This window comes from Besnoitia besnoiti, chromosome VII (genome assembly GCF_002563875.1).
Source record: "Besnoitia besnoiti strain Bb-Ger1 chromosome VII, whole genome shotgun sequence".
NCBI lineage: Eukaryota > Apicomplexa > Conoidasida > Eucoccidiorida > Sarcocystidae > Besnoitia > Besnoitia besnoiti.
Window position 1 is genome coordinate 414698 of NC_042362.1, and position 18163 is coordinate 432860.

The 18163-nt window shown below is 52.8% G+C and overlaps 3 protein-coding genes across 3 annotated transcripts; 1 reads left to right on the plus strand and 2 right to left on the minus strand.

The window, feature by feature from the left end:
* Positions 1-2497: 2497 nt before the first annotated feature.
* Positions 2498-3809, minus strand: BESB_076480 (uncharacterized protein; the record flags this gene model as incomplete). The annotated part of the gene is made up of 5 exons (XM_029366009.1): positions 2498-2599; positions 2903-3023; positions 3116-3240; positions 3363-3525; positions 3697-3809. 5 exons carry the CDS (start codon positions 3807-3809, stop codon positions 2498-2500), a joined length of 624 nt encoding a protein of 207 aa, XP_029217440.1.
* A 2304-nt stretch (positions 3810-6113) lies between these two features.
* Positions 6114-6785, minus strand: BESB_076490 (endoplasmic reticulum retention receptor; the record flags this gene model as incomplete). Its single annotated transcript, XM_029366010.1, has 1 exon — positions 6114-6785. One exon carries the CDS (start codon positions 6783-6785, stop codon positions 6114-6116), a length of 672 nt encoding a protein of 223 aa, XP_029217441.1.
* Positions 6786-9580: 2795 nt separating this feature from the next.
* Positions 9581-15881, plus strand: BESB_076500 (uncharacterized protein; the record flags this gene model as incomplete). The annotated part of the gene is made up of 12 exons (XM_029366011.1): positions 9581-9859; positions 10223-10470; positions 11088-11520; positions 11789-11917; positions 12179-12403; positions 12816-12925; positions 13132-13227; positions 13487-13604; positions 14101-14259; positions 14895-14963; positions 15262-15360; positions 15804-15881. The coding sequence occupies 12 exons, from the start codon at positions 9581-9583 to the stop codon at positions 15879-15881; spliced, it is 2043 nt and encodes a 680-aa protein (XP_029217442.1).
* Between the last annotated feature and the right edge of the window lie 2282 nt (positions 15882-18163).

Genomic DNA, 18163 nt, shown 5'->3' on the forward strand with positions numbered 1-18163 from the left:
GCTTCCGCCATCATTTACGCAGAAAGCCGTTTGAGCGAATGACGAGTACGTCCGGGCAAGTATAGCACACAACAATTTTCCATCTGTCGGAAGTGCGGAAGTCCCCCCGAATTCGCAGCTGTGTACCAGAGCGTGCTTGCTACATGAAGCCGGAGCCTTAAAAGGTCCTTTCTACCTTGGCACGACAACCAGCTTCTGACGCTTGTCTTGTAGCCTTTCTATGCATTGCTTGTTAGTGATGGACCATCTCTGGGCCTTGTGAAACTTCTGCAATGCCGCATGGCACAGCACATAGACAATGAGGCCCTCAAGATCGGACCTCGTTAACGGGAATCAGCACGGCTACCGCACCTGCATCGGACTGATAAGCAATGGACATGCTCCCGGAACCTCCTATTCCTAAAGCGGAGAGAAGTCCAGACCCGCTTAGGCCACTGGGTAGGGGCGAGGCGAAACGCAGCAATGATCGGCTGCGCCGTGCCTGAGGGATAGCGATGCTCTTTTCATTCTCTTACGTCCCTGAGGGTGGAAGAATCAAACCCTGGAAGCTTTGGCACAGCCGAAACATCCAAGGGCATCTCCCTGCCTGAAACGCACTTTTGCGAATTCATTGTGGGAAGAAGAAACTCGTATGTCTCATGCACACCCGCCGTCGTCGAAAAAAGTATCAGCAGTTAGCGACGGCGTTTGGACATCCACCACGTTGATCATGAAGGCCTGAAATTTGGTATCGCAGAGTGTACGATTTCACGTATCTGCCTGGAAAGAACAATCGACCGTTGAAACATTCCAGCCCCGATATACACCATTACAGAGGCCCCACAGTTGACGAGCCACACACGTGCCCCGGTATCCATCACTTGCAAAAGTTGAGCGCCGACGTGAGATCACTTGCGCTTTTCTTCGCATTCACATCCGAGCTGCCTCTTATTCTCGAAAGGAGTTCCTTTCCTTGTTATTCGGCAGTTCTTGCCCCGCTAAGCAAAACGATCATCAACACCGACAGTACTCTACATCGGCGCGATCCGTCTCTAACCAAATAAGTTTCATCGTTGTTGATATTTCATCACATTGTTTCATTCGATAGTCCACGCTGGCACACTTGGTTCCGTTGGTGCGGAGACACGCTGAGACGGGCATGAACACCTGAAATACATATGTGGTAGCGCCTCTCGTAATTGAATCTTGAATTCCACTTCATCATCACGGCTATCGTTAGAGGAAGACTGGCGCATGCTCCCACGTTCAGGGAGGCCCACAAATATTTCCACCCTGAAACAAGTTCAGTCGCATGTCGGGCATTCAATGCGCCCTCGATAGACTCAAGAGCACCAGATTGGTACTGGAGGCATCACTCGCCACTTGGCAAAGACTCCTTCAGATCGCGAATAAGGCGGCATGGCCGGGGTGTTCGATCGCTGACTGCACGATCGCCCATCTGCTCCTTCGTAACTGCCAGCAGACATCAGGTGTCCATGCGGTAGCTTCACCGCGAGTTGGCTAGCTAATACCGTGAAGTACGCACCGAGAGTTCGACAAGATACGCATAGAGCTTATTGTTCCATGAGCACTTTCACGCTCCTCCAAATATCCACAGCACTACTAGGAAATGCCTGTGGACTAGGCCGCACCTGCGGCGACAGGTGCAGTAGGTTGAAAGTCAAAGGGACTCCGAATCGAGCTCGTCTTTGCTCTAGACAGCGACCATGTGACGCTCGACCGACACGTAAGGCTTTTGAAGTTCCTTCATAGTTCCTCCACGTGCTCAGTTGGCCGGTCCTCCTGCGATTCTGAGCTTGGGTGAGGGATCGGCTTGACGCCCCGGTTCCGAGATGCCGCGTGCACAACGCGCAGACGGCCTTGGAGACGTCTCCTGCTGGTTTTGCGGTCGCTGACCTAATCTAACTTCGTACCGTTACAAACGCAGGATCGCGTGTTCTTGTTCGTCCCTCTTCGCTAACATTCTTCCACAACTGCGAAGGCAGCAGGCTTGTGGTTTGTCCCTGGAGCGATGGCTACGAGATGCGCAGCATTACAAAGGAATGTTTCCCTCCTGCTTAGGCCCGGCCGCTAGCGGTGGAGCCCACTGTACGCAGTTGTGAGCTACCTACGACACACCTCAGGCCGCCATCTGATGAGTGACCTACCGCAAAAACACGTTTGCGTGACTGCCCAATATTTAAATCTGTCAATGTCTCGCAACTTTTGAGCCTGCGTATCGCTGTTCCGAGTGCCAGCCGCACCAGACGGTGTGCTGCTGTCCACCACGAAACGTTCAAACAATCACTTGATAATACGACGGTTGGAGCACCCCACTGGACAGGTAGCGAAGTGAAGAACACGCCAACGGTGGAAAATGGAAGTCGAGAGTCGTCGCCATTTCCGCCTACGTCATCAGAAGAGGGCACACTTGAATAATTCACATGATAACAAAGACGGTGAACGCCGAGATATGAGTTAGCAAAGCAAACATGAATAACACGCTCAACATCATCCTTCATCGCCGGCTGGTATCGAGGCAAGGAGCGACTTCAAAACCAACCGTCACCTGGTCATTATCCAACGGCACGTCTTGCAAACGACAGAAGCAGTTAGCGACCTGAAGGACAAATCATAATCACAGACAACGAAGCTACACTCGGACTTTTCTATATGCCTCGTGCTTGGAACCCGAAGACGGGTGAGAAGTGTAAACCGGTGGACCCCCGCCCCTCCCCCACGCGACGATGCTCGTGAACACAGCTTACTGCTGCTCTGCTCTGCCACAACTAACAGAGTCCCGTCAACATAAGATTCTGACAAAGAAACGCCTCGGATTAAACGTTTGCGCTCCGGCGCGGAAGCAGGTACGGCTGCTGAAACCTGACTGCTGGAGTTCAACACAGTTTTTGTTGGTTCTTACCTTGAAGTATTCTGATGTATGAAGACATAATGGCCCTCTCTTATGTCCTGCCACGTACATATTGATGGGGTAGTGAAAATCTCGCCAGCATTCCGGAATAGATACAGCAAATGAAACGAACCTGCAGAAACAACATAACTCACAAATAAACATTATGACTCCTAGCAAGCAGTAGTGCGGCATCACAAGGGGGATCCCTTTTGTCAAACTCACCCTGGTTTAGCAGACTGATTTCCTGAGGGCCAGAACTGCAGCTGCACTGAGTTCATGCCTGCAAACGGGAAGCGGCTGGTTCGGAGTGGAGGTGCACGATCATGCCTTTGACGCCAAGCCCACTTCTGAAAAAGCACAGAAAAACAATGATACACGGTTATGGCGCTTCCCAGCTGGATGCCCAGCTTCGCCACGAATAGTCACGTTTCCGTGATTCCCGCGCAGTCCCTCTTCACCCGTGACTTACCCTTCTGAAATCTCTTATTGTCCACCAAACTGCATACTTTCCAGCAAATACACTGTCCAAAGCCAGGGAATGCCGGCGCCCAATGGGACTTGCCGAGAGCGGACAACCCTGTCCAGCATATAGGCTAGTTGACCGTAGCACTCGGAAAGCTACCTGCGAAGGCCTACAGCAGAGACAAACACCACGAGAGAAACAAGTAAAACATTTGTTTCTGGGTGTCCCAACACTTCCAGCGACCCGTCGTCTGGCACTAGCACATAGAAGATGCCCAATCCTGGCGCTCGAGTTTGGCCCAGCTACGCTAACGGACGCTGTCGACAGCCGCATCGCATACCTGTAAGAAACCGCCGAAGACGGTGTTCTCCGGGACCACAGTCGCATGCGAATATCTCCGCGATATATGAACCCACCAGCCTGGACGGATATAAGATGAATCAGCAAGGGCATCCCGCAATGAGTCAACTAGACTGTGCGGAGGAAGACTCTTGGGGCAGTTCAGCAAGAGTCCGGCCATCAGCGCCGGGCCCTTCCTACGCGCCCCTCGTCCTCACATTGGCAAAGCCCGAGGCCGACATCATCGTAGCATGCAAGGAGTTTGGAACAAAAAGCGGGAACAAACCGAGGCTGGAGAGGTCTCCCCAAGGGAAGACCGCCGCAGACATTTTAGAATCAAGGCACTGAACGGCCACGTGCACACAGGGGTGTCCCAGATGCCTAAGGTCATAATTCCCCTTGACTCACCTGAGAAATCCAGCTTGGGTTGACAAGAATTAGGAACGAGAAAAAAATAGTACACGCACGATGCACATGGATACACCGCATTTTCTGCTGTTCAACGGCGAGCTACTTTTCGGACCATGTTTGGCGCATCGCCTCAGAAGCCAATACGGCCCCCTTTGCACGCCTGCCGTGTCATGAGACACCCGAATGCAATTCTCTCCACCGCTAATCTATCAGATTCCCATGAGACAATCCACTCGTTTGAACGCAAATGAAGCCCTGCCTCTCATTCGGGCCTTTTTACCCACTGAAATGGCGTAATTCGGTATCCACGGACCCCGGTCCCCAGACATTACATGCGCAGAGACTGTGTCTGCATGTGCTAGCATACTTCCGCGGCTTTTTAAGAGACGACTGCAGACCTTCGCCATTCCCAGATGCCGATCTTTTGTCCTCTCACAAAGCATCCTTATAGTTCATGTGACAGCCCAATCTTGGCGTTCATTTTCCTCAGGTTTTTGCAACAGCACCTGGCCCTCTCGCACAGGGAGGGGGGGGGGCACAAAGTGCCTATTGCATGCTAAACATGGCGTGTGCATGAGCCGGTTTCCTCAAATGCTAACGGCGCAGGTATGACGCAGATTTAACTACCGCGAGGCTGAGATGGCTAGATGAGTTCTGAAGTACCCGTTGTGCGTTGTTGGCTGCGTCCGCTGTTTCTGCACGCATCAGACTAATCCAGCCGCTACGCCGCACAGGTGGGAGCGCAGTCACAGAAGAGGAGAACCGGCTACCGCCACCACCACATGTCTCCACATTCATTGGAACAAAACCTGAAAAACGGAAAACAATGGTCTCTGAGCATCATGATTAGTCTGTTGTAACGGCTTGATCTCCCGTCGAGTAGACGGCGACTGTCTCTTAGCCTCTCCTGACGTCCTGTTTTCGGTGTCTCTCTTCCCTGTGAGAAGACAATGAGAAACGTGAATGCCCATGTCTTAATGCCGTGGTGCGATCCGCCGTGAGTCACTAACGATGGCAAACTAACGACAGCAGTTCCGAATGCGGAAGTTCACCGCAGGCCGGGAGCAGGCAAAGACCGCGTGCGGTGTGCCCGTTCTCGAGGTCACGCCCCGGCAATGTCTGAACCATTGGGCAGCGACTGTTAGAAGCCTGAAACGAGATCCATATAAAGTATGTGACCGCATCAAGTAATAACGTGACTGGGCGGAATATCTTCATACCGCATGAACGTAGATGCATATATTTCTTGGTACCGGGAAACCATCTCTGCTGCGCGGACGGCCACCGCAGATGAGAGCTAGGGGCTTGAAGTTTTGAAGACGTCTGGAGGACTGCACCGATGATTGACATGAAGACGCTCCAGATGCCTCCAAACCGGACTACTCACCGTACGACGAATACCAGCTGGCCGTGCATAAATATTTACGAAAGGCATTTCGGAATAGAAGAGGGTTTTCTGACCATAAGGGGCATTAACAGTCAGTACCTCCCCTATAACCAGGTTTCTGCTTAATACAGCCAGGTCGTCTTCGCCGAAAGTCAACCAGAAACAAATGCACATGATCGTGTTGAACTGTTTTGGCCAGTTGAGCAAGGACCACAGACACAAGTCATGCGAACAAAGACGAGAAAAAAAGACTGTAAGAGCAACAGGAAACATGCAAACTCAGCGCAACAGATGATGATGCATCAAAGAAGAGAAGAAGAACGGGTTCTACGGACGCCATGAATGACAGTCAAGGCGAAAGAGGTAAGCTGGTTACCAGCCATTAACAATATGGAGAAAATGTTAACTTGCAAATACTGCCCGCCACGCGCGACGGACCGCAAGCACAAACCCCATGAAGCTTATCCGGAGCTGTGCTGGCAGCTGAGCGTGCCAGAAGAGAATCACAGATTGACGGATATAATCCTCCCGCCCCTCTGTTTCTTGGAAACCGCTATTCCACTACGGACCGGCATCACCAGCAAAGCCAGCGACTGGTTTTGCCTTCTTGGCACTTCGTCTCACACCTCCGCGTGGACGGGTAAGACGAGCTTCTGTCCATACCACTTGGATAGTGCATAATAATAGAAAAAGTCCACATATAACGCCGTTTGAATAACCCCGGCAATCCAGCCCACATAGTTGACGTATGGCGGCGACTCGGCGAAATATCGGTACACCCAGTTCAGAATATACAGAAATCTGTATGCTCCGAGAGCCGCAACGTAGTTACCCGTCAGATTCTCTACTTCTCGCAGCTGCTGAAGTAGGATCAACTGAGGCAGAATGGCTACACACTCGAGCCAAATGCTAAAAGCCCAGAGAATCTCTGAGATTGACCAATCCTCGGCAGTAACGAGAGACAAAAGAACACACGGAGGAATCAGGTACTTCTCATACGGGAAAGAGTCTGCACGTCTATCATATGTTTGCGAGATGGGTGGCTTGAACCTGATAAGATAGATTGTGTAAGCTGTCGATGCGATAAAGAATAGCTTCATAGCTGTGTTATACACTGATATGAAGTGATACAGAAGGTCAACGTAACGACTGCAAAAAACAAGGAGATACATCTCCTGCATCCGACAAGATATACCTACACAGTTCTTCGATCGCCTGAGCTTCAAAAGAAGCAAGACAATCGACAGCAGGTGAAGCATATCACCTGCGAAACGGAAGGCGTTCATTGCCATCTTGACGGCCGACTAGGACAGCGATGATGAAACTTGCAGGAAGCCGCCGCCTCCTTGAAAGGGGCGGACACGTGTCACGGCTATAACGATTGGGTGAACCTCCCCCAAGAAAAAACCCTCGTGGCGCGATAAGAGATTCCTCGCTCACAACTCACTCCGACATCCACGCCTTGCGTCTCCCAATGAGTATAGACACGAGCACCTCGTGTTTCCCACTATTAAAGTTGAAGATCTACCATGCTTTGCGAAGCAGCGACTACGCCCAGCAGAGAAATTTGGATGCAGGAAACACAAGAACACCTCGCCCAATTACAACTAGTTGTGTGGTTTTCCACAGGCAGCACCGAGGCTGCTGCCAATCTGCACAAACACAATTACGCACAACACAATGTGGGACGCGTCGCCGGGAACCACGCGGCAGTCCTGCTGCGAACATCATACGCGCACTTTTCCATCTGCACTCCGTGCCGCCCGCAGGCGATTGCTTGAATGTTGGAAGGCACCTGAAACACTCTGAAGTTGTCAAACAACCACTGCTAGCAAGGCTAAGAATTGGAAAGCTTCTGTGACGGAAAAGTACGCCAGCCGCGAGCGAGATGACTGCACCAGTCTACGCGACCACGCTGATAGGGCTCTGGACTCACGAACATGACCCAGGTCGTCAATGAATACGTGACGGCTCTACGTTTGCTATAACTTTTCCACGTAAGGGGCCTAGACATTGGCGGCGCACGACGTAGTAGGGGAAACCCAGCAGGCTGTGCAGAAACAGCTTATTGAAGAGAGACAACCCGCAGACGGTACCTCTCGCATCAATCTTCGCTGTCTCTGGAATTCGCACCGACGGTGGGTTCCGATACACGGGAAACCCCTCAAAAAGCCAGTGACAATCCGGCGGGTCGCAGGTACTGTCTGACTGGTCTCGCGCTCTGCTGTTTCCCCCTTTGTCTCCTCAGGCCCAATAGTTGGGGAAACACCACTTACCTTCGCGCAAAAAGGACGCACAGTCGGCTGTGTCGAGAAAACAACAGTCTCTCGAGGGCGCTGAACCGAGCAAAGGAAGCTCCCCTGCCACGGCGAAAAAAAAAAAACAGGGGGAGGCTACGCACTCCGTAGAGGAGTAAATGGGACGAGAACAGATGTGTGTTTCGATGAGGGAACTGCGCTCAGCTTTTTTATACAGAGAAGTCAGCCTACGCACCATAAGTGTGTTTCACAAGGCAAAAGAAGGTAGATGGCAAGTGAAGCCGACGTTCTTTGTATCACCCAGGAAAGGCCTGTCATCCAGCGATGCACGAATGCGAGGAATACCAACAAAAGGAGAAGCAGAGACGGATAAACTGCCGAAGCGGTTAGGAAAAGAGAAGTCCTGTTGCTTCACCCAGTTCAAAAAAAACCAGACGAAATCTCGAGCGAAATCTTCCGGTGCCTCTCCCCCTAGCTGCGGCAGGAAGGACCTCCTTATTCCAGGTGCCGATGCATGTATCCACCTCCGCACCGGGAACTCGTATCACACTGCCGCCCAACTGCTAATGGCGTGCGTTGAGCGACCGCTCTGTAGGGAGGGGGGCAAGGCACGGACGCACTGTGAGGACGGCACTCCAGGTTTAGTGTGAGCTCGGTCACTGGAAGATGCATGATAAAGGAACTTTCACGGGCAATAGGTTGTTTGCTCTAGCACGCAGACAAGGGTAGAGAGCACAACGGAACGAAACACGCCGGGCTGCCCAAAAGTCGTAGCCGGACACGATTAGCCCTGCGGCATGCACGTGTATCCTAAGCTCGTACCGGATTAGCATTCACGTCGAAAGCGTACCTGATCAGGTGAATGGAAGTCATTTCCTGTGCGACACTATCTTCGTGTGACCAATTGAAAGCAGGCACTGGGAGACAACGCACAGCACATAGGATCCGGTCAATTGCGTGTTGGCAGCTCGTTAGCGTTAGTACCGGGGGAGACGCTGCGAGCAAATGAGGGTACGCCGTTCAGAGGACACAGCTCTGTAAATGCCACTAGTCAAGGGTGTCAGCTCCAGCACAAATGAATGCACAGTAGAAGCAACGAGTGCGAGCATTTATGCTTTGTCGTGGGAGGCGGCACGTGGACGAGGTCCAAGCAAGGCACTCCGCGCGCCTTCTTGCCAGGCATGTGCAGTTATATCCTACCGTGCAGTGATTTGTTCAAGACAGTTTTTTCGTCTGTCCCCACAAAGGAATTTTCGCTGCTTTTGTTATTGAACGAGGGACTGCAGCGTCAAATGTGGGGTTTCTTTGTACTTTTAACTTTGCCGTGACCGCAGGGGGGACGGGTGCCCACCGAGCTATTAACAAAGCAGCTTTTTCCCTGCATACAGCCTGCATTTTCATCGACCGGTCAACATCCCTTCAACTTCGTGGTGTTATCAGGCAACGACTCTGTGTTACGCATTTTGGTTGGCTCCTTGTGCCGCATTTTTCCCCAGGGGAGCTACGCTGCTCTTCCTACTCTGAATGACTCGCACTATTTCTTCGGGATGCGCCACACCACCCCATACGTTTGCCCCTATCAGACCACGGACCCTGATGCTACAGCATAATGCAACGCTCTAGACGGCCAGCGATTTACGTGAACCCTGTCGTAGAATGTTGTCTCTCTGGTCATAATTCGCCACTTTTTGGCTACGAATCTTCGTGTGCCGCCGGCGGAAAGCCCCTCGCGACGCCTTTTTCCATGGTTGACTGACTCGCCACGGCGTTTTGAAGGAAAGACAATCTGAAGGCTTTTCGCAGAGTAGATTCGTCAGTTTTTTTACAAAATGGCCAGTGGGAAGACGTCGATATCTCAACCGGCGGAGAGGGAAGTCCCTCCTGCCCATGCGACCGCGAGGCTTCTGCAGCAGCTGATTTCGGTTGCCCTCTTTCGTCCGGTCAAGGAATTCTGCCTGTACATTTTGGACAGCATCATTACGCTGCTGGTGTTCACTTACCACTCTTTCCTGTTCACTTTCTGGCTTCTGTTGTCTTTGTTCAAGAGGAAGAAACGGCCCTTGCGCACACAGCAAGCAGACAGTGATAGCAGCGCGGATGAAGATTCTGTGAGGACGCGTAGTCTCAAACATTCCGCTGCTGGTGTCACTGTGGGGTCACTGTGAGTTGTGTTCAACCATATGGGTAGTGCTTTCTAAAGAAGGGGGTTTCTCGTATTGGACGTCATGCCCATGCCTCGCGTTACGACGCGGTGTGCGCGGCGTATTGCTGCTGGGATTAAAGCGTTATCAGTTCGCGATGCCTTCGGTGTAGATTTGGTCTGGGGACTTGCCACGGCCACGAAACTCCGAAATATGCGTGGCGCTTTATTTTCCTTCCTCTCAGCTGCTGCTTTTCTCTTTCAGACGATATGAGGGACAGGAAAGCTTTGCCTGGTGGCGTTTTGTTCCTTTCCTTGCTCTTATATACAGGTCTTGAGCGATGACGGGGGCAGTGATGTAGATTCTGAGGACGGGTTTCGCCAAGATGTCCCGTCTGTTTCTACACTCCCTCGGCGCATGTCTTTCCCGAGTAGCAACTTGGCGGCAGTGCCCTTCCCGGAGTCCTCGGGATGTCAACATCAGATGATCACCGTGGCGATGTACTGTAAAGAGCTTCCGCGACGAGAGGCGCTTATTCATATGTGCCGGAAGCATGTCTTGAAGTACTTCCGTTTCAGGTACGACACAAAACACCGTATCCCCTGCCCTCTGTTATCTCAATTTTTTCTGTGGGGCAGCGGTACTCTTCTCAGATTACATGATATTGAGACTTGATGACGGCAGTGATTGCGCGCGATATGACATGCTGTGCCGATTCTATGCAAACCTAGTTGCTGCGATGTAATTCTCCTACGCACTTGTCTAAAGAGGATCTAAGCGTTTCATTCGTGTTTGGACTCTGCGATATTTTTGAGTTTCTGTATATATCTCGATGTGCGCCTCTATCGTGAAGATGATATGCTCGACTAGACACTGCGTACCATCTCCCGGGTTGCCCACATCACTGTAGAGCATTCGGTTAGTGCGCATGCCTCAGTTCCCACACAGGGGGAAGCAGTAGTCTGTGATGCGCTGGATGAGGCTTCGTCGAGGCTGTAGCGAACGGCGACGCTTCGGCTCGCGAGACGAATGAGCTGGGAAATCGAGAATCTTGTCGTGTCACAAGCATCCGGGAGGCAGGCCTGCCGCACGGAAATTACCTAGGCATAATTGCCTGCGCAGATATGTCTGTGGCCAAATGCAGTGCGCACCCATCCTATGAGCTCGACATGCCATGCGTTCTGGTGTGTATCAGGGCGGTGCCTGTTGTTGGGCGGTGGTCTTCTGAGTGGCGAGAAGTCCCCGTTGACCTCTCGTGGCATGTCCGCTCCTCGAGTGTTGCAAACAATGACGAGCTACACTCTTGGCTGGAGGAGGTTATGGTCAAGGGTTACTCTCCTGATCGACCTCGGTGGGAAGTACACTTGGTGGAGAATCGAAGTTGCCAAAGCGAGTTACCGAGTTCGGGCGTCGGGCGCCCAGCGGCCGGCAACAACACGGATGAAGCTGTGAACGGTTCCGGCAGCAGATCCGAAGGGAAAGCGACTCGACTTCACCGGCGAGCCAGTTCACGTCAGTCTGAAGGCAATAATGAGCCTGCGATTCCGGCCCGCGCAGATGAATCCCAGAAGCATCTGATAGCCTTTCGAGTGGATCACTCGATTGGAGACGGTGTCTCCCTTGTTCAAGTAAGGCCTTATCAGTCTTGCGTGGCACTTTCTTCCTGTTCGTATTTCGTGCTGTCGTTCCTTCTATCACATTCTCGCGGATATGGCCACTATATCCTTTTATTTGGGCGAACTCGTGGTGAGTCTCAGCAGCACTGCAAAGCTCAGGGCCTATGAGTGAATGGCGGAAACTCCACGAGTACCTCCGCGGTAGGGGGTGTTGCAGAGACGTTGCAGTGACACCAAACTGTCTGCTTCCATGTTGACGTCTCTCTCCAAATGCAAGCAGGCAGCGTCGAAAGTCGTCACAGATGCGGAGGGGGTGCCTCTCTACACCCGTGGCGCGTCCGCTGCGTTCAAGGAGAGAGAGGCAGCGAAAAATCTTTTCAGATCTCCCATCAGTTATCTCCTCCACAAGGTAGGCAAAGTTGGTGGCGTGACTTGACTCAGAATACTCCGCCCCGTATGCACGGCGACGCATTACTGGACGCCTTTTTTTGAGCGGCGGGGGGGGGGGGGGGTGAGGAGAAGGGGGGGGGTTCTTCGATTCATTCACCGTAGTGGGCCGTCGCATTGTATGCGGGGCGTACGCACACATATGCAAATACACAAGCTGACGGATTCTCCCTCGCCTCCGAAGTTTCTGCCTTCCCTCTTATTCGCCGTCTGTTGCCTGCAGATTCGCGGAGGCATTGCCCGCTGGAGGGCTCGCCTATTCGGCTCGGAGGGGCTGGCGACAGCCAGGGCGGAGCGTCACCAGACACTCCGAGAATTCTGTCGCTTTGTGTATGCCCTTATCTACGCGCTGAAAGGGCCGCTTCCGGCCTATGACGCCGAGACTCCAGTGTCGCGTCCACATGCGTTTCGCAGGGAGTTCGGGCTTAAGTGGAACTCAAAGAGCAGAGTAAGGAGTCGAGGCAGTACTTCTTCTACACTCGGCAATCAGTGGCGCAGGGCCTCGCTGGCGTGGCATAGTCGAGCGATGGGCGTCTCGAATACAGACCAGCACCCGTCCGTTTCGGCTGGACTCGAAGCATAATTGCTGACCGAGCGTTGCAGGCCGCCGCTTACTTAGGTGACACTGCTAGCAGTTGAAGCTCCGGCAGCATAGATGTGCAGGCCGGTAGACCTGGACATAGGAGCACGTGTGAGTGGGGGAGGCGTACAGCCAATAAAACGGATACGACACAGCGGAGAACACGTAGACGCCGCAGACAGCCGGAGTCTGGTATGCGCCGGGTATGCGTATGCGTATGAGAAACAGCCCACACCCGACCTCTCTTTATTGTTGTCGCTGCTTGTCACTGCTTCTTCAGCTGGCCAAGGCACCGCTTGTCTCCCTAGCATTCGTCAAGGCGATTCGCCGCGCTGCAGGCGTGCCGCTCAATGACGTCTTCCTTGCGGCCTTCTCAGGCGCAATCAGAAGGTACACGACAAGAGTCCACGCGTGTGTCCTTCCTGTGTGCGGAGCAGGCACCAGGCGGGCGTCATTGTTTTCCGCATGTCTGCCAACTCCCGAGTTACATGCCTTGGACATGCACATGGGAAAATTTTTTGGCTTGAATGCTCTGTGACTGGTTTTTTCTGTCGACGAATTACACAGCTGCGGCGTGTTTCATTGCGGTGCCATAGGTACTGTGCCAAGATGGGATTTCACGAGTTCGAAAAGGCAGACTCAGCGACCGCCCCTCTCTCTATAAAGGCGCTCCTTGCATGCGCCTTCGCAAGGTAAGGATTTGTCTCCAGGACATCTCCGAACATCAAAAAATTCGCAGGTAGCTGTGCAAACTCTTTTCTTCCACGGCAATGCTGCAGCATTGCTGCGGCACAGTGTTGTCTTTACGGTGGTGCTTGCTGGACCTCCAGGACGCTCTCGCGTGCCGATCGCAGTTATGCTGTTGCTAGGCTAGCAGTGGACGGCGCGCGCGTCGCTTGCTTCTGCGAACTCTACGCCTGCGTCTGCTTTTTTGCGGACCATTGTGCACAGGTCTCTGCAGGCGTGCGATGATCCGGAACTGGCGCTTCGCAACAGATTCGTGCTTACATCTATTGAGCTCGCCGTGACGCAAGCGACGCCAAAGGAACGCCTACAAGCTACGCACCAGGTATAAAGCCCAACAGAGCTTTTCCCCTGGCGTCATTCCTAGCGCATCTCCCCACCAGTGACTTTGCTTCGTGTTGCATCCGTAGGTCTATGTTTCCCACCTCCTTTGTGAGCCTGGTGAACCCATTCGCACCTTTCGTAGTGAAGCGAATATGAATCGAACACGTGGCTGACTCACGCGCTGCTGGGACTGTGAAGCAAAGAAGCTGGAGGAAGGCATCTCACTACTACGTGAAGTCACCTCATGTGTGAGTGCGACCCACACCTTTCAACGCGAACTTGCGAGGCCATTTCGGGTGAAGCGGCGCAGCCGAAGTCGGTCCCGTCTTTCTTTTTGTTTTCGTTTGTCTTCTTGCTCCCTGCACTGAGAACCCCGTGCCTCCTTGTCTCGTGTGCTGCTGTAAGCGGGAGTGGAGATACGGTGAGCGGTTCTGGGAAGTGTTTGAGCCACTGGTAAAGGAAGATGGCTCAGGGTCTCTTCGAATGCTCTTACTCAGATCACCAAGTGGATGAAAGAGTCGAAACAGCCTCTCGTTGACTTCGCGTGCCAGAACGTACTCGGTGGATATATTCTGCCGGTCGGCATCCGGAAGAAGATGGCGGCTGATCTCGTTAACAACCATTCCTTCGTCTTCGCCAATGTGCCAGCCTACCCCGTGAGTAATTAAAATCTGCCGAGGACGCATCCTTTTGCTCAATGAGGTGTTACACGCGTCTGGATGCATTTGCAGACAGTCGATAGGCGGACAGCACCTGCGCTTCGGCACTTGATGCCGACAGGTGCCAAAGTGTGGGTGCTGCGTGGTTGCGTGCGGTACGGCAACTGGGGATGAAGGCGTCTGGCGTAGCCAGGCAGCAAACCACAAAATAGAAACAAACAAAACTAAAATAGCGAGGGACGGAAGTGTGTAGGCCCTCAGAAAGTGAGGTAGCCCGCAGAAGCCGGTGAGGGCTGTCCGTTGGCATCACGGACGATCTCTAGCGTGAAACTGCGCGGGCGGTCTGATATCCTGGAAAACTCCTGTGCGAGGTGGCCGCACGCCACTTAAGGCCATTCGCCCGTTCTGGCATCTGTAACGTGACGTGGAGGATTCGTTCTGTCGCACGTGTGAGGGACAGATCGTGAGAGTGGTAGGCTGTTGGGTGTGGCATTTCGTTCGACGGTGTGGGGACGGCTAGTCATCTCGTGATTGGAAGGGCAACTCTGTTTGTACTGACGACGGGTATTCGAGGAGGCATAGTTTATCTTCGCGGTCTTATCGCAAACTCGGTTACGGTGCTCTGTACGCAGGAGCACATCTACGTGGCGGGCGTCCGGATCGACGAGATTCAGGTGGCTTTCGTCAATCTACTTACTCAGGCAAGTCGCCGCGCTCTTTTTCACCCTAGGCACCTACGCGTTCCGCAGTGCGCATGTTTGCAGTCCGTGAGACTGTTGGGGAAGGATTAGTTCCATGGGACCAAGCGACGTCAGGAGGGAGGCGAGCGCCAGTCCTAAGCCCTCAACCCGTGAACGTCGCGCTTTCAAGTATGGGAAACCAGCCATTGATCACTCCATAGATTTCGTTTGCATCAGAAACTGAGTCATTCCGAAGCTGACGCCGCACGCAGTTCCGTTCTCTTTACATTCGGGTTCTTTCTGCCCTTTCCTGCTTCAGGTCGAGATTTTATCATATGCAGGCCATGTTGCGTTTTCCATGGTGTACGACCCAGATGTTATCAAGCGCGCGGATCTTCTGCCCCGGTATTTTGTTGAGGTAAGGCTTTCACAGACATTTATCCGTGGTTGAGCGACTTGGCATGTCCCATGCGGTTAGTCAGCATGATAACTAACTAGTCTTCACACATACCTGTGGGGTTTCATTTGACTATCAGTGATGAGACACATGTGTGCTGAAGTGGTCGTGTGAGTTGATTCGTCTTGAATGTTATATTATCTATCGTTTTAGATGAAAAACAACCGCAATTCGTCGCATTCTCGAGAAACGCATCCGCTCGGATCTTGACTGCTTCCTGACGGCGCCTGTTGTGTTCGTCCTCGTGTCAGCAGTGTCCCGGTCATTGGGGCGCATTAATCACCAAACTATCAAGATTACTGCCATGTAACAAAAGCCCAGGAAGCTGTCGCGTAGCGTTTTCTTCCAGCGCGGATGCACTGATCAGTGGACATTTCTGCCTTCGCATGTGTGTGTCCTCATAGGAGCTGCTTGCGCTGGCCGAAGCCTTCGAGGTGCCGATTCCCGCTGGAGAATCTGCTCTGGCACATTATGAAGATTGACCGTTTATTCTGCGTCATCTTCGTTTTCATTCTTTCCGGCCGAAACTTGTTGTTTTTCGCAACTTTTTGCACTGGTCGGTGTCTTCTCTGTGATGTGGATGTTGCGGTCGCATGCGTCCATACACAGCTCACCGCGACCGTTCGCCTCGATAGGCGTGGCACTGTGCGGTTCTTAGTTCTACCCAAACGAACCGGATTCTGTATCAAGCCAAAAAGGCTTGGTCGCTAGTTTTCTCTATGCAGTCTACGTTTTAGAGGACAGCCAAACTCCGATTTTGGTAAGGCCGCGCATTATGTGCTAACTTCTGGCGGGGAATCGAGTGGAGATGATTGGTTGGTGGGACGGCCTTCACGGGCTTTATTGCGTAGCTCAGCGGCCAGATAAGGCTGCTGGCGGTCTCATTCTTGAGGATTCACGCGCACGGACCCCAACATCACACCAGGAGCAGCAAGTATCCGAAGCGCAGACATCTATTTGAATTGAGACATCGTGCCAAAATCTAGCGGGCATGCAGCAACTGTAGTGGGACTCCAGTATCTTTAGCACCCTTAGTCAGCCAAATTCTGACCACGGGTCTTCCTTTACTTGATAGTTATTCGCTACCGTGCTACTGTGACTCTAGAGCCGGGTCTGTGCAGTTCCGTGGACCCACTGCGTAATAATTCAACGGCTTTTACGGCGCGAAAACACTAGCGTATAATCTGGTGGCAGCTGGTGCAGCATGTGCAGTTTGCAAATGCATATCTAGTGACCGTCGTTGCGCCGAGCATGCTCTACCCAGCACGACTCCACGCGCGGTGTTCTGAAACGCCGCCATGCACCCTCACGCGGTGTTACCTAGTCTGTGCTTCGCTGCGAACAACCGTGCCGTTCAAGTTGTAAATGCTTGACCGTGTGTAAGCGTGGGCTCAGGAATTTGAATGCGACACTGCCGACGGATGTCTCGTGACCGCCAGAGGCTGCACAGAGAACATGAGGTTACTGTTGCGCATCTCTGCGTTTTTCGGGTTTTGCATTCCTGTTCGACTAAGTGTCCCTGGTGGGCGGTATGCATGTACAGTACCCGTAGTCATCTAGCTGAACGACTTTCGTCGCAAGAGGAATTCCTGATAGATCGGAAACGTGGTTCACATGAGCTGGATGTGAGGATAGCTAGAGCGGGGGCCTGCCAAAATTTGACGGCGAACACTTCTGGGTGTGGCAATCCATCTCATGCGTAGGTGGCAGGCAGTTGTGAAGAGCAGACAAACGGACTCACACGAACGGAAATCGATATGAGCGGAGCGACTAATATTCCGAGGCATGTTGTAAGGTCACCGGGAAGGGGGGCAAGGTGAAAACAGCGGAGTAACCCGCGCTCAGTAACTACAGCTTCAGAAATGCTTCAACCTGGATTCTATCCCTTGACATTACCATTCCGACTGAATACGCACAGGACACATTTGGACAATCTTAAAACACATAGACCAATATCACTGATACCCACAGCATCTGCAAGTGAGAAGTGCCTCTCTCTGTTGCACCGCATAAACGTATCTGCGGCTGGAACCTGAATACTGCTGCGATCATCGCCACACGCTTGGGTTCGTGTCTCAGGCATTCTGATACCAGAGTCCCCGGCCATGATGCGCTTGAGTTTCTCTTCTCGTCACAGAAACAATTGTCGTAATGACGCATTCGGTCTTGACTCTATCATTCTCAAGGGGCATCGGACCGCATAAACTCGCAATCGCCAACTGGAGGATATCTGTAGGCCCTGCCTGCCGCCGACACTGTCCGCCTGTGTTGTACATTCTGCCTAATGCTCTTTTGACTGTGGAGCTAATTACCTCAAGAAGCTAGGCTTGCCCGATGAGAAGTGGCAGACGCTCCGGCACTCCGTGCCGGCCTGCGACAAGATGTCCGAATCAGATGCACGGAATCAGACACATGCTCGTCCACCGCGGACGACTTCGGACGACCTTGTGCGTCGCGGCGCTGTTTGAGGGGAGACGACAGTTAGCAGTTTGCCTGGAGCAGCAGCAGCTCCGGAGTTGACTGGGGTCCTGTAGTTGCGTGGTCTAGATCCTCATCACTGCAGAAGGGCGCCAGTCCGTCAACAAAGTCGATCTTTGCCGCAAGGCGGTGGTGTGCCACCACCCTCGAGGCGGTTGGCGCGACACACCCCCTGGGCCACCTTTTCGTCACGTTTGTGTCTCTACGAGCCGTTTCGGTTTTGGAGCTGCTGGGCGTGCCCTTCTTGAGTCGTCGCAAGGGCACCCTGTTTCGTGAAAATGGCACT